Source organism: Hakea prostrata, chromosome 7 (genome assembly GCF_041222555.1).
Source record: "Hakea prostrata isolate BN-2017 chromosome 7, UWA_Hpros_2, whole genome shotgun sequence".
Lineage (NCBI taxonomy): Eukaryota > Viridiplantae > Streptophyta > Magnoliopsida > Proteales > Proteaceae > Hakea > Hakea prostrata.
The window spans coordinates 59,653,591-59,675,327 of NC_142606.1; the positions used below are offsets into that span (position 1 = coordinate 59,653,591).

At 36.9% G+C, this 21,737-nt stretch overlaps 1 protein-coding gene and 1 non-coding gene across 2 annotated transcripts; both read left to right on the forward strand.

Annotated features, from left to right (window-relative positions):
- Positions 1-630: 630 nt before the first annotated feature.
- TRNAV-CAC (transfer RNA valine (anticodon CAC)) lies at positions 631-704 on the forward strand. The gene has a single exon. It is a non-coding gene; the product is annotated as a tRNA-Val (tRNA).
- Positions 705-6,240: 5,536 nt separating this feature from the next.
- Positions 6,241-20,467, forward strand: LOC149011531 (uncharacterized). The gene is made up of 11 exons (XM_089161816.1): positions 6,241-6,431; positions 7,220-7,285; positions 7,401-7,468; positions 8,403-8,439; positions 8,599-8,668; positions 9,424-9,481; positions 16,130-16,258; positions 18,912-19,003; positions 19,735-19,819; positions 19,954-20,032; positions 20,182-20,467. The coding sequence occupies exons 1-11, from the start codon at positions 6,425-6,427 to the stop codon at positions 20,220-20,222; spliced, it is 732 nt and encodes a 243-aa protein (XP_089017942.1). The 5' UTR covers positions 6,241-6,424; the 3' UTR covers positions 20,223-20,467.
- Positions 20,468-21,737: the final 1,270 nt, after the last annotated feature.

Below are 21,737 nucleotides of genomic sequence, written 5' to 3' on the forward strand. Positions count from 1 at the left end.
GGAAGTTTTAGGGTGGACATGCCCTAGAAGAGGATGGTTTAAGTGCAACACGGATGCTGCTGTGAAAGTGAAGGAATGCTACGCTCAATTAGCTGGGGTGATTCGGGATCAAGAAGGCCCATTCAGAGGAGGATTTGCTATCAAGATTCCTCTATGCCATGTAGTAGAGGCGGAACTGCGCGCAATCAAAGAAGGGGTAAAGGTAGCGTTGGATATGGGAGCATGGCCACTCCAAATAGAATCAGACTCGCTGAAGGCCATAAGGTTACTGGAACCAGAAGTTAACGAGCAAGGATCGATGGGAAGATTAGTTGCTGAAATTTGAAGCCTATATGCTTCTCGAGGCCATGTTAGATTTAGTCATGTGAGGCGTCAAAATAACAAGGCTGCTGATTGGTTGTCTAAGAGGCGGCTAATTGGAAGAGATGATCTGGTGTTTTTCAATGATCCCCCGCAGGAAATGACAGACATCTTTAGAGAGGATTGTCTCAAGAGTTGTGCTCTAGTTTGATTTGTTTTGTTTTTTGGGTCTTTTGACCCCGTTTTGTAACCAAAAAAAAAAAAAAAGTCATTCTCTCTTGGACTCTTCTAAAGACTAATTAGTAACTATATAATAATTTAAGAAATGTCGTCTGGGTGGTGTAGTTGGTTATCACACTAGTCTCACACACTAGAGGTCCCCGGTTCGAACCCGGGCTCAGACAATTACTTTATATTTTTTAATAATAATGTTTAATTAATTTGCGTTTGTCGAATCCGGGCTCAGACAGAAGATTAAAATTTTTACACAACTTTTAATGATGGGTTACTAAAGCGGTTAAAGGCCCAACTTCCCTAGCTTAATATAATGATCATTTTAGCGAAAAAAATATATATGTTTAAATTTATTTAATAAAACAAGATATCGATAATAGTCATTTTTTAGTACAATCATAGTGTCCAACTAAGTTTTTAATGCATAAAAAAAAACCTTCAATAAGTTATACTCTAATATGATCTTAAATATAAAAAATGGTTGGTCTATAAATATAGTGGGGTGCACATTTTTTTTTCCTTCTCCTTTCATGTAGGTAGAATGATATTTTCGTCCCTGAACTTGAGTAGTCTGGATCATTTCATATGTTTTTTATATAGTGCTCTTCTTGTGTTTTTTCACTATACATATTATGTGAAGTTTAAAATGTGATTCCTTCCCTTGCAGTTTATAAATAGGAAGTGATAGAGGAACCTTGTTTTTTTTTTTACTGACCTATAGCAAACATGTGTCTCTCAATATTGCGCTCTAAAAATCACACAGGTCAGTCATTTGTCTATTTTGTTATCTTTCTTAAGTTCCTACAACAAGTGGAATTTTCAATATTTGAACTCCTCTTTACCTACTCCCTTTATTAATTAAATTAAAAAAACTCTCAATATCTAGAGGATAAATCCATGAAAATGCATGTGCATCTTTTCTTACAATGTAATTGGTTTAGTCACATTGGAAAGTAAGTATGATCCCTTATGACTCTATATGAATGGTGTCCAAGCTTCAAATCCACTTCATTTGGGCATTTGGTTATTTACATTTTTTTAATTGAAATTTCTCAAATATTGATTGAGTGTTTAAGATTTTAGGAATTACTTGTTACTGACTTTGAGATGGCAGAAATAACATTTGGTTCCTTTATAAACAGTTTTTCCCACTCATAGTATTCAAGAATAATCGCTTTAAGATGCATCCAGAAGCTGAAGCCCGACATGGCAATGTCATTGTTGAGATTGATCTTTTTATATGGATTGCATTATGGAGTTATTCGTAAAGACACTGTAGAAGATTATTAAAACTCACAAAGCTTGTAACCAAACCTGTAAAGAATCAACTATTACTAAGTTCAGTGATAATTGATTCGTTAATATTAGTATTAGAGATATTAAGTTTGATTCATGTTAAGAACAAATTTATCACGTGAAGTATAGTGACAATGAGAAGAAAGGGTAATGGAGATAAAAATAAAAAGTGGGTCTGTGAAAGAAGACGTAATGAAAAATGAAAAATGAGTTTTTGTACATAATATAAAAAATATAAAAATAATACTTCAAAAATTAGTTTTGTTGGAAAAGACTAGTTCATCATAAGTAAGAGATTAAGAATTTAAATGTCCTTGGGTCTCCATTACCATATGTATAAAGCTATCCCCTTATGGATTAGTTATAAATTTACCATAAAAATGACCGATGATGAGTACGAATAGATCTTTCATAAAATCTTTTAGTGCTCATACATCAAATATGATATTTGTAATGCAAATTAGAATAATAATTATATTGATACAAACATATAATTCACGAAATCATTTAATTATTATTAGTGGCTATGAGGATTTTTAAGAATTTTCTTAACTATAAGGGAGAAAATTTAGAAGGTCACATTGCGAAGCAATACCTTTTTTTTTTTGGTAAGAAGTTAAAGACTTCATTAATAAACTCGAAAGAAAATACAAACACACACACCAAACAAAAGATAGATGCATGAAATCACAAGGGTCGGTCCGAACCAAGGAGTAGAAATTGACCAAGCTGTTGTACATGCAATAGATAGGGTTATCCAAGCTAAGGGATGGGTTGAGCCCAGTAAACCCTTAGAATAATGACTGTAACAACCACAATACCAATTAAGCACAATGGATACGATATACATATTCACCAGCAACGCCTGCGGAGACACACCACAAAGACGGAGACAAACATGCCACAAGGGCGGAGATATAACACGCCACAAGGGCAGAGACAAAACACAACCCAAGGGCGGAAACAAAACATGTTACAAGGGTAGAGACTTGATTGCCATCTATCGAAGCCACAGACACAGAGACTAGCAACAACAGCAGGAGATGATAAAAAATTGGCATAAAAACTTCAGATCCGCAGAATGCACGAAAAACTCGCATCAACCTTTTTTTCTTTCTTTTCTTAAAACCGGAAGCTTCTACTGGTTAGACGGAGAGAAAACAGAGAGAAAAGAAACAGAGAAAAGAGAGAAAATGAAGAAACAAGGAAGAAGAGGAGAAAGACATGGAGAGGAAAACAAAAGATAAAGGCGGTGAGAGAAAATGAAAAGAATGCAGGAGAGAACAGAGGGAAGCGGAGAAAGAAACAGGGAGAAGACTGGAAAGAAGAAAGAAACAAAAGGGAAAAATCGTGAGAAAGGAGATAGGAGAGATGAGGGAGATGCAGAGAAAGGCGGAGAGAGAGGAGGAGAGGAAGAAGAAGCAGAGGTGGAGAGACAACCTCAAGATGCGGCACCTTAGGGTTTCTCCTTTTCTTTTCTTTCGCAACTTGCAGAGTCTCTCTCCTTTTGTTTGCCTTAGCGTTTCTCCTTTTTGGTACACAAAAATGTTAACACATTGTGATGCAAGACCTAATAATGGTTTAAAGAGAGGGTAACACACGAAATATTATATAGATTAAATTAAATTGCTCTGATATCCCAAAATAGTCCTTTAAATATATTGACATCCCATTTTATCTTTGAAAAGCACATGGCTTCAATTTTGTTACAATCATAGCAATACAATTGTAGAACCATTATACTCTTACGTATAATCGAGTGAAAACACCTTGTTTACCCTTCTCCACTAGACTTATTCTCCAACAGCTCTTTACGATTTCCTTCTCACCCAACCTCTTTCTTTTCCTATGTTTTCCATAAGCGTATTTAGCCTTTAGATAATTATATAATTCAAAGGTTAGTTTTGGTAGAAAAAAAATAATAATGATGGTTTAATGGCATTGAGTAATAGATTGGACTAAAGTATTCAATGAAAGTCCAACTTTAGGTGTCTTTACTTTTCAATATAAAAAGGGACCCAATGGAAGTCCAGAGCAATTTGCTCTATATATTAATACAACTTTTATCATTTATGTATTGATGCGTCCAAAATCTGCTCAGCCCTTGGATCTCCACGTGATGTCCTGCAAAACGAAAGCGTCAGATGTGGCCAGATCGTTGGGGTCGGGAGTCCACCTCCGAAGGCTAAGTCGGTTGATGAACTTAATCACAAACGGCTCGCTAGAAGCACGAGCTAATGAATGAAGAAACGGGAAAGGTGATCTAGATAGCGGACGCCGATAGTTTGGATCTATCGTGTATCCGAACCCGAGTCTCAGATAGTATTCTTTTTGATCGATTGATCCCTCCCTCACCTTGTATGGTAGTGAGGTTTATATAGAGTGTACATTCGAATCTCCTTCGTTGGATGCACTCGAGCCTTCTTCGGGTAGTCGTTGGATCTTATCAATGAGATCCGTTGAGCGATAGACTTCTACTAGTTTGGGCTAGTAGAGGACTCCTGAGATAACCGTTAGGTTATGCGATAGTTATCCCTTTGATGATGATTATCCGCAGCCGTCAGTTTGAGTCTGCTGTCATCAGGGTGATTACCCTAATCCATAAGTAAGATTAGGGCACGCTTGCGAGTAATCTTTCTTCTTCACCGAAGCCATCTTCCGGCTCCGGTTCGCTCGGGAGCGATTCGGTTTTCTCCGTCTCGACCGGGGTCGAGGGTCGGACCAGGTATGAACCCGGTCAGATCATAAACTCTCCATATCATGTATATAGGAGCAATATAAGATAAATGTGAAAAATGGATTCCGTAGAAATGTAAAGGACTTGAATGATATTGATGAAATAAAATAATTTGAGACATAAAACATCAATGAGGATACTAAAAATTAGTGAATAAATCCTAGAAGAAACCTAAAAACTCCTTACTCAAAGTATAATATTTATTTATAGTTAGTAGAGCAAAGAATTAGTAGATGGGAATGATCGATTGCAATGGAAGAAAGGATAATGAACACTTGTTTTTTCTAGACTAATTTAGAGAAATACAATTAGATGGTGAGACTATAACCATGGAAGGTTTTGGTTGCAATTTCAATGTTTTCTTTCAGTGGGAAAATCTTAGAGAAAATTTCACCGGCACCCCAAAATGAAGGCCTTAAGGCACTAACACCTCACTTTATGTTTAAAAAACACAAAGACCCCAAATCAATGTTTATTTTGTTTCAATTTAAAAAATATCCCTATAATAAACAATATCTGGACTGTTTTCAGTAATAAATTGGACAAATATATCTAATGAAAATCCAATTTTGGGGTCTTTGTGTTTTTTAAACATAAAGTGGAGTGTCAGTACTTTAAGGCCTCCATTTTGGGGTGCCAATGCAATTTGCTCAAAATCCTTATGTCAGGATATATAGGTATAGTTAATAAGACGGTATATTCTAAGAATATTAGGAAATAATGAGAGTTAGTAATAAAGTACAATGATCATATGACTAGAGGGTACCTTAATTTATAAATGTAATAGGGGAAGTTGTGTTGAAGGCAATGAAGAATGTCATTCCCCAATTCCTAATCCTCTCCTCTGTGTTCATCTTCTTCCCCAATCCACTATCTTCTAATTTTCGTGCCCTCCAAATTTATTATTTTCTAAGTATCGAAGATATGGGTTTGTATCAGAAAAACTGGGGGCTATAATAAGCAAGAGGAAGAAGGGAAATGAGTGTTCATAAAAAAATGGCATTACATGATGAGGGATACCAAACATGTGAGAGTGTAGGTTACATGTATTGAAAAAGATAAATAATTTTTTTTTGGGTAGAATATAGGAAGAAAATTTGTCAAAACGTTTTTGTGAGTCTTTTGAGATATTTGATTGTAAAAAATAGTTAAAACTTTTGAAAGCTATCAACTAATATGAAAAGTTGAGGGAAGGAGGGAGGGAGGGAAGTTCAAACCTAAGAACTTCTTAATGTCTCTACGTAAAATGTTGTTTACCATTGCACAAAAACACACATACTAATATTATAGCCAAATAATTAATATACTATATGATACTAGTCTATGGATATCCATATTTTTTTTAATTTTTAATTTTTCTGGAAGTTAGAGGTTTATCCGGGCCAACTTGCGCGCACCTTGAAATTGATTACACCTTTAAGGGGAGACGTTGTCTGCAAGGATCGAACCATGAGCTCTTCACTAAGAAACATGAATCTCTACCACTCTACCAATCTTGCATTCACAAAAATATATCCACATTTGACACAATCGACACAATATTTCGATGTATCTCTCTAAAGAATTGCACTAAAATACATTTGACCTGGACAATGGATACAGGGATGATACACTCTCTTAAAATAACTGACTGATACGAGTCAGATTTGAACCGTAAGCCGGGATGCGGAAAACGGGAGAAAATATAAAACATGGTTTCTTGAAAAAAACGATGGTGCTGTATCCCAAAGTCTAGACCAGAGACGTAACTGGGCTTGCTTTCGCTAGTGGCTGCGTCTGCTCCTTGCTTATCCGCGATCAAAAACAGAGAAGGGAAAGAATCATAGAATCAAGAATTCTGTCTACTGGGGGGCAACCATGAGTGGTAGATTAACACTCTGAATTCTTTACTTTCTGGTTCCTCTATTCGTCTGCATGTTATTTCTTGATTGCTCTGAATTCTGTACTTTCTGATTCCTCTATTCGTCTGCATGTTATTTCTTGATTGCTCGTTTCGTTTTACCGGAGCCGATAAATCATTATACTCTTCAAAGATTGCTGTCAATTGGCTGTTCAATAGAGCAAATTTTGAACTTCTGGGTTTTTATCGATGTGATTTGATGATGTTATTAGTTTTAACTTTGTTAATCATGATAAGTTTGATTCAAAAATAGAAGCGTAGATACCAGGAAGCTGCCATTCATTCTTTTACGTTTAATAAGCGGGAGTTTCTCTCTTTCGTACTCTCTCCATTAATCTTTTCAGGATTTAGACATAGTTATCTTTTTGACTGTTTATCAGTTAATTGATCGGTTTTTCTGGCAAGGAGAGTAATGGTGAAAATATTATAGAATCTCTGAGTGTGGCGATTATGTGACTGCTTCTGCTTTTTTTCCTTTTTTTAATTTTCTTGTGAAGTTTTCGGGGTTTCTTTGGTATGTGAGGATTTTCGTTTGTGGAGTGGATGTATTCGTTTGCCTGGTATACTTTTAGTGGATTTTCATTTGTCTAAAATATGTCTAGTGACTTTTGTTGGCATGGTGCATGAATGTTACATTTTTCTATAAGAATCTTTGGATTTACAGATTGTTATTGTTCGATTAAGTAACATTTTTGCAACTGATATTTGTTTAAAATTACCCCATCATCATTCTTACAAAGAGTTGCCCACAGACTATGCTCAAGAGCAAGAGATGGAACTTGAAGCCTTACAAGCCATACTTATGGATGACTTCAAAGGTTTGAATCATTGCTGGCTGGATTTATTGCTATGTTATTATTTATTTATAATTTAAGGTTTTCCCTCTTGCTATACAAACAAAAAGACTGTTTTCTCTGTGTTGTTCACTGGCAGAAATTGCCCCTCATGAAAGTGGCCTCAATACATCAAATCGTTGCTTCCAAATTATTCTTACTCCTCAGGTATGGAAATATTTCTGATTGAAACGTGATATCTTACGCTTAGATCATTGTTTAGTCCCCATTTGCTGTGAATTATAGGGAAGGCAACTTGAATAAAATTTCATTAGTAAAATAAGGTTAAATGAAATGTGAAACATTTCAATTGGGTTTTGATTGGAAGTTAAAGATGTGTTGATTTTATTTCGTTTGTTCTCACTTCACTTGTTAACTTTATGGCCTTTGAATAGATTATTTAGTCATGGACCAAAGACCCAACTAAGTCCTTCAGAGTATCATGAATATAACATATAATTTATTCATCAAGCATTTTCATAGAGGGATTGTATTGTTAGAGTTAGTCTGCTGTTAGCTGTTTTCATAAGTGTTTTGCACTTCTGTTCATTGTATTTCTGCAAAATATTAGAATGCTATGGATCTTCTTTTAAGTGGGACGCTGTAGTTATAGGTTGAGTTGTACTTGATGTTTCTCTAAAGCATATATTATCGATGAAATTTCTTTTAAATTTGGAAACTTAAAAAAAAAAAAAAATGGGAAAAGGAAAAAACAAAAGGGGAATAAATTTCGACTAGTATTGCCAAGTAATTGCTTTTGAGTATACATATATATTTTAACTATCAGATGTCTCCATGTCCTTGGAATTTTGTTGCATGTGTTTTTTGTGAAGTAACTTTTTTATTGGCTTACACATGTTAGCTGGATTGCCATCTGCTTCTGACAACATGCATCATGGTCATATCATAGCAGGAGTTGGGTGGTGGTGATGATGGGTTGACAGTCAAAGGTGGTTGGGAGGATAACAATTGAAACATTTCTCTTTGTGAACGCTTAGGGAAGAAAATGTGCTAATAGTTGCTAGTTAGTCATTTAAAATTCAATTTTATCTCTTCTTCCATGTCTCCTACATGATCTGAGGTTCAAACTTCCACTATACAGGATGATGATGATGCAGATGAATCAACAACCACCCCAGGTATCTTGGTTTAGCTAATAGGAACATATGTAGTTTCTAATATAAGAAGTCTGATATAATTATATTTCTGACATCTTTTTTGTGGAAGCTTAATTTGGTAGCAGTACCACCTAGGTATTCTCTTTCTTATGACTTGACATCTGTCAATTTTTGTTGCAGTTCGACTGGCTCTAATTTTCTCCCATACTGAAAAATATCCAGATGAACCACCGTATCTGAATGTGACAAGGTAGGTGAACACATTTCCTTGTCTAATTATTGCTGTACAAACCATCTTTTCTATATTCTGTCACCAACTTTCTTCTCTTATATTAGTCAAATGCATATTTCATCCATTGTTGAACAGTATTAATGTTTTTAGGACTACACTATTACAGGCAGGGTTAATAAACCTCTAAGACGGCTGCAACAGATTGGCTGAATTCAAAACAAATTCTGAGCAACTTAAACTAAGAGTTGGTGAATAAAATAAAAAATTGTCCTATTGGAGATTCCAAAATTGAAACCACAACTTAAGCACTCAAATTGATTTGAATGAAAAGTTAGATGGAATGTTGGATTGTCTTTCAATAGGAAGTCAATTGTATGGGAATTTTAACCCAATCTTGTCACGATGTTTACATTTCTGGGGGTAACTTTCAGAGAATTTTTTAAGCTATGCCACTGCATCTTATAACTTTGAGATAGGGTCCTAATTTACATTTTCTTCTTGGACTGATATATGAGTTATCCTTCTTTTAGAAGACCGTTCACACTTGATACTTATGCAAGAGGTAGTTACAGAGCTCAAAAGCTGGTAATACCATTAATTAATCCTGAAATACAACTTACCAATGGTTCATTGCTTTGTGGGACTCTTACATGGATTTCTCTCCATCTGCATATAGAAATGCTCTCTTTTTTCTATTAATTTCTTAGAATATGCCTAAGCTTGTTTAAACAATGATTTTTCTCCCCTGTTTTTTGATTGTTGATATGTTGCAGTATACGAGGGATCCAACCAGAGGATCTTAAAATTTTAAAAGCAAAGCTTGACCAGGAGGTGATTTTCTTGAGACTGTTACTTAGATTTGATTTTTGTAATTTCTCTTTCCTTCATGCTGCCTATGTTTCTAGGAAAATACATGATGCAGCATGTTCTGTGTGATATAGAGATTTTTGGGCTCAATGGAATGTGTTTTTGTTGGTGGGATTGGTTAGGTTTTGATACAAAAGCATGATAAGAGGAGGAAAAATATAGGTGTATTCTGGGCAAAGTGATACAGGTACGTACGTAGTCATGTCCGGCTGGCTGAGCCAAGGTGGTAAAGCCTGGATGTCTAGGCGATGTCCTGAGTCTGGACAACCATGGAACAAAAATGTGTTAGCACTGTTGGTGAATGGTTCATGTTAGCAAAAGCTCCTTAAGTGAGCTGAACAAAGATTAGGAAGTCGGTGTTGGGAAATTTCTGTTTAAAGATTTGAGAATTTATGGTGAAAAGGGCCATAGAATGTTTGACCATTTCTTGCAAATGAAGATTGTTGATTGTTTGCGTATTATTACCACCATTTAAAGGGTATCTTTGGTAGTGTGTAGTGAGTTATGGGAATATCGGAGAGAATTTACAATATACTGAAATTTTGCCTTTGCTGAAACGTTGGTTTCTTTATATGATTTTGCTTTGCCATTTCGTGGTGCAAAATACTGAACAAGTGAAAAATACTGAAACAAAATGAAAACATAACTGGAATCTCAGTACATGCTGTATTTTTCAGATCAAAATGAGTGAGACTCTGAAACAAAATGACCAATTTTCCCCTTTCCCCAATTATAAAGAAGCACTTTGTCTCAGTAGGTAGCATAAATGGAATTTTAGTAACGTTGTATTTTTCAGATTATAATGAGCGAGATTCTGTGAAAAGACTGACTCCCTCCCCCCCCCCCCCCAAAAAAAAATAAAAATAAAAAATAAAAATCATAGTAGTAATTTTTCTTAGTACGTTGTAAATTTCCAAAGTATTCAAATCTCTTTGAGATTTCAATCAGATATAAAGTACCATGGTTATTGTAGAGTTATAATTAGTTCTCCGTATTTGTAATTACACACAAGTTAACTATTTTGTGCTTAATAGATATTACATAGGTATTCCGACTATGACTCTTTTACTCTCTCTCTCTCTCTCTCTCTCTCTCTCTCTCTCTCTCTAACTCACTCGTTTACTCTCCTCTCGTTTCTCCCTCCGGTTCATTGTCGTCATCCTTTTATGCTCGATTTATTAGGATTGATACCGTTGCATGATATCAGTGCTTAATTATGCAGCCTTCCTTTCTTCACTTACTGTTGTAATTATGTGGTTTGCAGCAACTGACTTTGTTAATACCTATTTTCTGAAGCCCTAGTCTTATTATATGAAATTACACTGGGGTTTTCTTTGTATATACTACATTAACAGTGACTCCCAAGGGTTTATTGCTTTACAAAAGTCAAATTATGTCAAGATAGCTGCTGCGGTACTGCACTTCTGCCCATATTTTGCATCTACCTCGCAGATTAATCAAAAGTTTATGGATATTTTGAATCTGACATCAAATTCACCTCACGTTTTGGGTCATTGTTGGCCTTCCTTATAAGGTCCTTTGACAGTGTCAATTCAACACCTGGATCTGGTGTTATCGTTAATCAACCAAATTCTAGCCCCCCCCCCCCCCGTGTTGTTGGTTGTTGGATCTTCATGGAGGAGAAGCATTGTGGTCTCAATCTACAAAAATAAAGGAGATACTCAAAGCTGTAATAACTATAGAGGCATAAAACTGATGAAAATCTTATTATGAAATTATGGGAGAGAGAAATCGAAACCCATTTAAGACAAGAAACCACTACTACAGAGAACCATTTTGGTTTTGTGTTGGATATTGCTTATGATAGAGGTCCTAGAGCCTTAATTAAAGAAATATTGCAAGCATAGTTGTCAAGGCGACAAGGTGTTTGAGGGGGCGAGGAAAACCAAGGCAACAAGGCGTGTCCTAGGTGACACTTGGATACCTAGAACCATAGAAGGTTAGATAACACCTAAGTGATGCCTTGACAACTATGATTGCATGTACATATGTGGGAGTGGTTAAATATATTTATGATGGTTCAGTGACCAAGTGTAAGAATAGGGGGGACATGGTTGTCATTCCCGATTATAGGTGGGTTACATCGAGGATTAGCTTTAAGCCCATTAATAGGAACTAAACAAAGCAACACAAATATAAGCAAGGGGCAACCCTACAAGATAAATGGTCTAAGTTTTTCTATTCTTCTTTTTCTTTTCCTTCCTACAAGGCGGGAATCGAAAATTAAGCCCATATTTATTTGCACTTACATGGATAGTTTAACCAAATACATTCAAGATGAGGTTCCTTTGTGTATGCTTTCTATTGATGATATTCTTTTGGTAGATGAGACACTAGGGGTTAATATCAAGTTAGAATCATTGACAACAACTATGGAATCAAAAGGCTTTTAACCAAGTAGAATGAAATGGAATATCAAGTGTATAACTTTGGTCGTGATTGGACTAAAGCGATTAATTTAGGTACGTTGGCTCAATTATAATAAAATAGGTGAGATAGATGATGATGATGTTTTCGGAAGAATTAAAATAGGGTGGATGCAGTAGAGAGGTCTGGGGTCTCATGTAATCAACATATTCCTTTAAAGCTCAAAGGAAAATTCTATAGGACCATCGTATGACTAGCTAAGATGTATGGTGCGGAGTGTTAGGTTGTTAAGAAGCATCATACAGATAAACTTGTAGTATAGAAGAGGATGCTTAGATGGATGAGTGGCAAAAATAGGAAGGATAAGGTAAGGAATGATCATATTAGAGCTAGCTTGAGAGTAGCTTTGATAAATGATAAGCTATGGAAATGTCGATTGAGGTGGTATGACCACATTCAACGGAGGCCTTTAAATTCCCCCTTATGGAGAAACAATTTAACCAAGATCGAAGGACTTAGAGGACCTAAGATAATGTTAAGACAAGTGGTGAGAAAGCATATGCATAGCTTAGGCCTTGTATCTATATGGCCTCAAATAGAGCTGATTGGAAGGGAAAGGTCCATGTTGCTGACACCATTTAGTTGAGAAAAGGCTTGTTCTTGTTGTTGTTGGATCTTCATAATTTAAGTATAAATTATGGGGTTTGCACCCCTTATTGTTCTGCTAGACCCCAGACTTACCACATAATAGTCTGGCTAAGTGCCGACCTCCACATAGTAAGTGCCAAGCTGGCCTCGGCTCTTACTCTCTCCAATGATGTTTATATGTGGTTTGGCAACGTCCCTATCTTCACATGGTAGAGACCAAGCTGACCTGAATGTTTACTCTTGCTAATAACTTTAACTCCAAGCTACTAGTCAGGAAAACCTTATTGTGGTTCATTACTTGCCCTTGCAAGTGCAAGGACAAGAATCCCAAGTGATGTATTTCAGCCACAAAGACTTAGGAACACTGAATTGTCCTACTAACCCTTTATTGCAGCAAAGTCCGAAACTACAATTCCAAACCCTGGACAAGTCCCTACTTGCTAGGTTACAATATTCAAGTTAAATTATTTTATACAACTCCACCTCAATTACATAGATATTCTGAATTTTCCCAACAGTAAATGATACCTTAGAAATAAAAATAAGAACTACAGGGTGTGGATTACCTCAACCAGTGTAATCCCAATGATTATTGTCTCCCCCAATTGCATAGGAATTGACTAAATTGTGTTAAGATCTTCAAAGTAGTCAACCAGTCATAGAAAACCCTTTATCAGTCAAAGGGATCTCACGGTTGTGTGGTGTGAGGCTGGTGGCGTTCTTCTTCCCCCTTTTTTCTGCTTTTGTGTTCATTATTGTTTGGTGCACAAAAATACTCTAAAAATAAGGACTGTACTCTCATCTCATCTTCTTTCTCTTTATATTCTTGGCATAAGATTACCTACTTTGGATGTCACTACCTGTACAACCTGTTGGCTGAAACTCACGTGGGCTGTGAGGTATCACCTGAAACCCTACTGGTTTTTAGTTCTACTGCCAAGTTTGAGTTTGGAGTTCAAATCCTATTTCCCCGCTTACTTTCTTGGGCAAGGTTGTCAAAAGTGATTGGGGCTCCGCCTAGGCAATTAGGCGACAAAGCAACGCCTAGGTGGCAATAAGGCGACCAAGGTGGTTGGTTAAATTTTTTTCAATATAATTACTTTTAAACTACTTTTTAATACAACTACTTTCTACAACAAGCTAAACAAACGTTCAATAGTCACATTCATTCAATAAAGAAAGCATTCAAGAATCATAATTATGAAAAATTATCCAAAAAAACACACAAACATAAGTTCATCTCATCAAGCATCATAACAATGACTATGTACTAAGAGGGCCAACACAATAAATTAATAGATCCCATTATTCCGATTTGAAAAACATTGTCCATTTAATGATTCATTGATTCTCGATGTTGAGTATGGCTCATGCTTCACATTCTGTTGCAGACGGACATTGCGGGTGTGTGGGGGCAGCGCCCCTGGAGCTTGTAGAGGTCTAGGGTCACTTTGGGCCTTGGAGTTCCTTTGCAATTTGGTCCTCGATTCCGAAATGACTAAGCTATTAAATTTATGTACAGCTTTGTAGAATAAATTTTGATTAAAAAAAAACATGTTATGTACAAAATGTCAAAAAAGCGGCTGCTTTAGCATCTAGGCGGCAATAAAGAGCATAAGGCGACAAAAAAGCAACACGTCAATTAAGTGGTTCAAAACAAGGGGGTTGAAAAACCGCCTTGCCACCTAGACGCTTTGACAACAATGTTCTTGGGTGATCCTTATTTGCATTCAAGAGATGATTGAGTTGGCGACCTTGCCCTATATAAGTTGTATCCGACAAATATCTCTTCTTTGAAATCACTCCTGTTTTCTGGCCTCTTGCTTGTGCTGGAGGTAAGGGATGGTACTTCTCTTCATTGTTGTCAAGGCGCAAGGTGAACCAAGGGGCTGGAGAAGCTTAGAATGCTAGGCAAAACAAATTAGTGAGCAGGGTGTCCAAGGTGACTGCCTAGGTGACTAAGGTATCCAGGTTGGCCAAAGCACCTGGATGCTACCTAGGTGTCAGCTTTATGCTTCCCTTTCCCCTCCCTTTCACTATTTCACTTTTATTTATTTAATTACTTATCCCATGTTAGAGTTCTTCTGTGAGGTTGGCTTTGGTTGGTAGCTTCCTTCCCATAACTTCGGTTACTTATCTTAGTTGGGTTTTTCCCCTTCTTTTTTTCTTTTGTCAGGTCCTTCCCCTTTTTGGGGGTTCTTGTATTAGGCTCCTGTTGTTTGCTCCTCCCCACCCCCTCTTCTCCCTTTTGGCACTGAAATTGTTTATTTGTTCATTGATTTTACTTTTTAATTTCCCTCATTTTCCAATTTATGCCTCTCTTGTGTTATGTCTTACCCTTTATAACCTAGTCTGTACTCTGTAAATCTAAATCTTCATTTCCTTGATATCCTGCTCCTTAACTACTGAATAGTCCTTTTGGTTTATTACAATTTCACCATTTCCCTCAATAACTTGTACCAAGTTACATGCCAAGGGACACCAGGTCAGAGCATCTGGTATTTGAGTGGGCCCGTAGCAAATGGACTTATTCTGACCTGGGTTCAACATCGCTAAACTCGTCCAACATCACTAAACTCCCAAGCGTCAACTATCTGCCTAAACAAACATGTGGCAAGACAAGGCAGCGACAAGCTTTAGACTACCAAGAGGAAGCACTGGAGTATGAAGGGATGCATGGACATAAATGGGAGGGCATATGTTTTGATTGGAATTTGAAATTTAACATGTTACTTATAAGCAAGGTTGTCAAGACGACAAGGTGAGGCGAGGCGATAGGGGGCAACGAAAACCAAGGCGACAGCAGGTCATCTTAATCCAGAAAAGGGCAGGACGCCTAGGTGACGCCTTGACAACCTTGCTTATAAGGATAATCTCCTAGATATTTAATGGTTGGATTTGCTACATAATTCTTCCTCGGTTCAACCTAGCAAAACTGGGTGCTATAGAGGAAATTCCATCCTAAATGCCTGTCTTAGAAACTTTGCCAATAATCTTAGACAAAATTTTGCTTGCATCTTTACATTTTTTTTTCATTTGTGTGGGGGGGGGGGGGGGGGGACTAGTAAACTTACGAGTCATGTTGTACTAAATAACACCATTTGGTCTAAACCTTTGGGGGGGGGGGGGGGAGTGAGTTCTGTAAGTTATATAGCTACTTAACACTACTAATTATCAGGAACAAAAAAAAGGAGTTATAGAGGTACTTATTTACCAAATTTCAGACCAAAAGAACAAGAAGGCAACAATCAACTGGGCCATTATTTTGAATGGATATATATTGATCTTAGTTGCCGGCTTTGGTTCGCATACTCCCTTGTTCCTACAATTCTAGAGTTACTTGAGGTTTTCTAATCCTAATAATATGGTGACGCCCATTGTATGAGGTGCCATAAGTTTATTTTGTAATGTACTCGCAAGGAAGTGTCTAAAATCTCATTATTTAAGGATTGCTTTTTAATTGACTCACCTATCCATTCCCATTGGTTTTATCTAGTAAAATGATATTTTCTGTTCATATCTGAACTTCGTTTCGCAATTGATGAGAGTGCTATTGACTAATTGTTTTTTTTACAGGCATCTGAGAATCTTGGTATGGCTATGGTCTATACACTTGTTACGATAGCCAAAGAGTGGTTGAGTGAAAAATATAGTCAAAATGCTGAAGGCCTGGTCCCTGAAGATGAAAATGCAACTAAAGATGACGTATGGCTGTCTGTCCCGCCTATGAATTTCACTGCTTTATGGTGCTGTGTTTTCTGAGTTGCAGGTTTGATCTCTGTTGACGTCGCCAAGCTATATTTTGTACTGCTTGGCTACAAGGCTATAAAAAATAACACTTATAAGAAACCAAAATTTTGAAACCATTGGAATTATTTGGACGTTCATTTATACCATTCTGGTATTTAGGCAATTCAGTTAATTTCCGGCTGTTAGTATTGTTCATATGCCAATTTGATTAGTTGTGGTTCTTTATTTTACTTGATTGTAACATGACTCTAACAAATATTGTTGTGTATATTCAGTGGAATTTTATTTTACTGTAGTTTATATCCATGAAACATTGTATGGGATCTCTAGGATGATCCTTAGAGATCCTCATTACTTTTTGATTTTCCTTTAAGCATAATACCTTATCCAATACCTTTAATTGATATTCTATTTTTCATTAGATTTAAAAGACAAATATTGTGGATCCTTGCCTGGACCTAGAAAATATTATTGGATTACTTGTAAAAAATATCATGGCCTTCTTGCTTTCAGATCACTTATTTTGGCATATAGAAGGCCAAATACTAAGAGTTCACTGACATCTTCTTCTTCTTTTCTTTTTTTGGGGTGGGGGGGGGGTCAGAAGCATTTCTCTAGGCAATGCTCTTCTGAATGTGGTTCTAGAGTGATAGGAGACCAACTAGAAGCATGGCGATGCAATTTGACTAGGTCAAAATAGGTGATTTTGGTCAAATGATGGTAATATGGCACTGTGGAGAGATATTGGGGATGCTTGTTGGCCAAAGTGTACATTGAGGTAAATGGCATTAACTTCCGAGAGACATTTGCTAATATAGGCAACACAACGCAATCAGAGTTCTCCTATTAATGATAGCCAATGAGACTAGGGGTTGTACCAATTAGATGTAAGGAATGCATTCTTCATGGTGAATCAGAAGAAGAATCATCATATAAGCAATTATGCATCCTTCACCTGGTGTTATTTCCCTCGGCTGAATGGAATATGTGCCTCCTAGAAGGTGCTTTATGGCCTCAAGCAGGCTCCTAAGGCCTGATTTGAGTGATTCTAGCAAGCCTTATAAGGAATATGTTTTCACTTTGTTTATTGGACGAGAAATAACAATTACAATGCTCGATGACATTGTGGTAGCTGGGAATGATGGCCCAACATTTTGAGATTAAAGATATTAGATCCTCAACTTTAGAAATAATCCTTAGGAATTGAAGTGTCAAGATCAAAGAAATGAGTCAAATATTTGATAAAGAAAATTTATATCAGATCTATTGAAAGAAGCAAGATTGGTAGGGTGTAAAACAGAAAATTCTTCGCTTAATAAAAAATCTCAAAATTCATGATGATTTGATGCAAGTACATACCAAATATTGGCTGGAGAACTGATCTACCTCCCCTTGACTGAATCAGACATCACCAATACACTTGGACTCGTGAGCCAGTTTGTACATGCTCCAAAGAAATGGATGCTGAGATTTTGATGATTGTATTCTCTGATATTTGAAGTCTTCCCTAGTGAAAGGACTATATGGTATTTCCTGGATCAAATCTGGATCCATTTGAGAAAAAGGCCTACTTCTGGTTCTTGTATATTTCTGGGAGGTAACTTATTCATGTGGAGAAGCAAAAAACAGCTTGTGGTGATCAAATCTAGTGCAGATATAGAGTTTAGGGCTATGGTTGATGGGGCATGTGAACTCTTATGGTTGAAAAGGCTGGTTGAGGACTTGGGGTTTTTCAAGCATCTAGGAGTCTTCTTGCAACAACAAAACTGCCATAAATATAGTCTTACAACTCAATGCAATATGACCAAACAAAGTGTGTTGAGGTCGATAGGCATTTCACCCAAAGGAGAATTGCTTCTGGCAAAATATGCACACTGTTTGTGAGACTGGCAATCAAATTAGTAGACATCTTCACAAAGGATCTTATTTGTCATCAGTTCAATACCCTTCTATGCGAAATTGGGAATGTATGACATTTACTCTTTAGCTCGAGGGGGAGGATTAGAGTTCGTCAGGGTATTTTGGGCACATGAATATTGTATTATAACCTGATTTAATGTGTTATTTTTTTTTACCTCTTACCATATAGTTGTCAAGGCTTCACCTAAGCATTGCCTAGGTGATGCCTCGGTTGCCTTGTTGCCTAGGCAACACCTCGGCACCTTGGTTTTCTTTGTCATCTATTGCCTTGCCTTGCCATGTCACCTTGACAACTATGCCTCTTACCTCCCTAAGCTATCTTTCATTAACGGGACTGCCAGGGGGGGGGGGTTTGTGGGGTGCTTTTCCTTTCTTATTTGGTGAGCATTGTATGGAAGTGTTGTGGACATACATGCAACACAACTTAATCATTTCATCATCTCATTTCCTTGTCTTCTTCTTCCTTCCTTAAATTCAGTACCTAAATTCTAGCTTTTGTTTCGTATGATTTTTTGTTGCTTTGAATCCTCTTTTTCTGGAAACTCTAGTATATCGACACAGCATGTAGATTTTCTCATCATGAAGTTCTATTATGGCTGTTCTTTATTTTTGGTTCATCACGAGCTTCACATATTCATTAAGAGTTCTGTTCTTCTAACTGATGAGTTTATTTTATATTTAAATTCAGATTGTTGTACCACATGGAGAACCAGTTACAGCTGAGACATTTCTTGCATGGAGAGAACGATATGAAGCAGAGTTGGCCCTAGAACGAGCCAAGTAAGATCTCATCAAGCATCTGATAATGTTTGTTTGCATGATCACCTTCAAACCTGCATCATATCGTTAGGCAACAATGTTCTTTAAAGAAATTATACTCCGAAATGGAAAAAAAAGATTAGCTTTATCAGTAAAAAGTGCCATGTTCAATGTTTTTGTTAGAAAATAAGCTTTAATCAATCAAAACAGTAACTAAACTTGAAAGATAATGGAGAAGAAGAAATCAGAGAAGAAGAAGAAGAAGAAGAAAGAGATGAAGAAGAAGCAACAATGAGCTGCGATTTGAGCTTACTCTCCTAGAATCACAGCCTCGCTATTTATAGATTTCATAGTCTAGAAATACAACTTGAAAAGCAAGCCATGTTGCCCTCTAAAAAAGGAAAGAATAAGTACATCTCATGGACTCATGAATCTGTCCAAAATAAAAAGATCTAAAAATAGAAACATTGCTTTTTAGAAACTACCTAAACTTGTGTAGCAAGATTCCTACATTAGAAAGAGTAGCACATCTAAAAAGGAAACAAGGAACAATGGCATAACACTGTTCACGTTACTGTTCATAACAACCCAAACTTAAACAGTTCTAAATGAAAATCATGATATCTAATCTTGAAGTTGGTGCTTGCTGGATCTTCAATGTTATAGGACTGCCGTTGATTATTAGGTATCATTTTCATGTTTTGAACTTCAGTTAGATATCATTTTACTGACTTTGATAACTCATTTGATAGGTTGATGCCAGAGTCTGCACTTGCAGCACCTAAGGAGAAGAAACTCACAGGGCGGCAGTGGTTTGAAAGTGGGAGAGCTTCCACGGTACTTCGGTTTTCCCCGACTCTTTCTTATTTTGTGCTGGACCCCATCCCCCAACAAATTGCCATTCAGTAGCCCAAGCTTTGAGCAACCATATGTTAGACTCTTAAGTAGTATTCTTTTGCCACCAATGTCAGAAAGGTGCGATGCCAGTTGCTGAAGAGGGCGAAGATGTGGATGACGAAGATATTGATTTTGATGATGAGGATTTTGACGGTGATTTCTTCCCTTTCATTCTGATCTATGGCTGACTGTTTTTTATGATAACCCCCCCCCCCTTCTGTTTCTTCCCTTTTGGGAACTGTTATAGTTAGGCATGTTCGAAGTATTTTCCTTGACAGTTAATAGATGTGTGGGAATTGCAGATGATGAAGATATGCTGGAGCACTATTTGGCAGAGAAGTAAGACTCATCAACCCATTCTTCAAGGAGAGGCAACTGAAAGTTAGTGTTAGTGTTGGAAATTTCTGGTTTTCAGTTGATTATAGTAATGCAGTAGGATTTATTATCCAGTATTTATCTGGGGTGGATACTTAGTATGAAAGTTTTGTCGCTGCCATTGAGGGAGGAACTGGTTGTTATATTTGACTAAATTCCTACCATGTTCTAAGCTCTATATCAATGGAAAAAACCCATTCTTGGGAAATCAATTCTATCTTGTCTCTTTTTATTTTCTCTTTAAATCAGGGAAAGAAAAAATCCAGCCCCATGCTGGGAGTAGGATCTTTCTATACCGTGTAAGATTTTGTTGGGTTTGAAGCAACTATATTTTCCCCCCCTCTTTCAGGTGGTAAACCATTATTTAAGTTGATGTATAAGAGTATTGAGTCTTGGTCCACTTTATTAATGCTTAAGGTGGCTCTCTCTTTTAAATGTATGGTGGAGTGTGAAGGGAGCATAATCTTTTATCAGTTGACTATTTTTTATACCTATATCAGTTGACTATTTTGTTTACCTACCTTAAGTGGGACCCTCACCTCTAAAAGCTATCAGGTGGGATTTTAGATATTACTTTACAGGGGAACAGAGGATCCCAACTCAAGACTACTTTCTACTACTAATAAACAGGTAAGGAAATCAAACTAAATCAACTCAAGTACTAGCTTTAGGGACCTGCCCTCCACTGTAAAGTGTAGAAGACTATGTTTTGAACCAGGGACGAATTCTCCCCTAAGACCAGATGACAAATGACCTGCTTCAAATTCAATTGATAATAAGGTTTGAATACAAGCATAACTCTTTCACCCAGCAACTGTATACTTCACTTCTAATACAAGTGTCAGAATCATCTATGATACAAGGTGAAGTGAAGAAATGAATTCCTGCAACTAGTCTAGATTTCTTTTTTCACCAATGAGTGGTGGTATGAGTGGATTAAAGGGAAGAAAGAATCATCTAAGCATTCGGAAATGTCTGTGTGTCAACTGAAATTTCACAGATAAGCATACATAGATGACCAAGGTCAGATTTTCATTACACCACCAGAAAATTAGTTTTGTTCAGTCAATTGATTTTGTTTTCTTTTTCTGTTATTGTGTTCTTCCAGGGCACTCATTTGCATATTTCTACTTCCTTCGTTCCCATAAGGATTTCTCCTGTGCTTCCTTCTTCCCTCCATCTTTTGACAACATTCTTCTTCCTTTTAGTAGGTTGTGTCTTTGACAATTCTTGGTGTTCATTATGGTTTTCAGAAGACATGTTAAACTGCTGCTTTTCCTCTTCCTGCTCTTCAGTGCCTCCCATTAGAGTTGCATTAGAGAAAGAAGGATCATCGTCTCCAGGCCCAATCGCCAAATCTATCTCCTCACCAACAAATGATGCCTCTGTGCCTGCTGAAGCAAGTTCATATCATCGATTGCAGAATGCATTCCCTATGCACTCCTGGTATCTACAGGCGTCAGCAAATGGATCAGCCAAATCC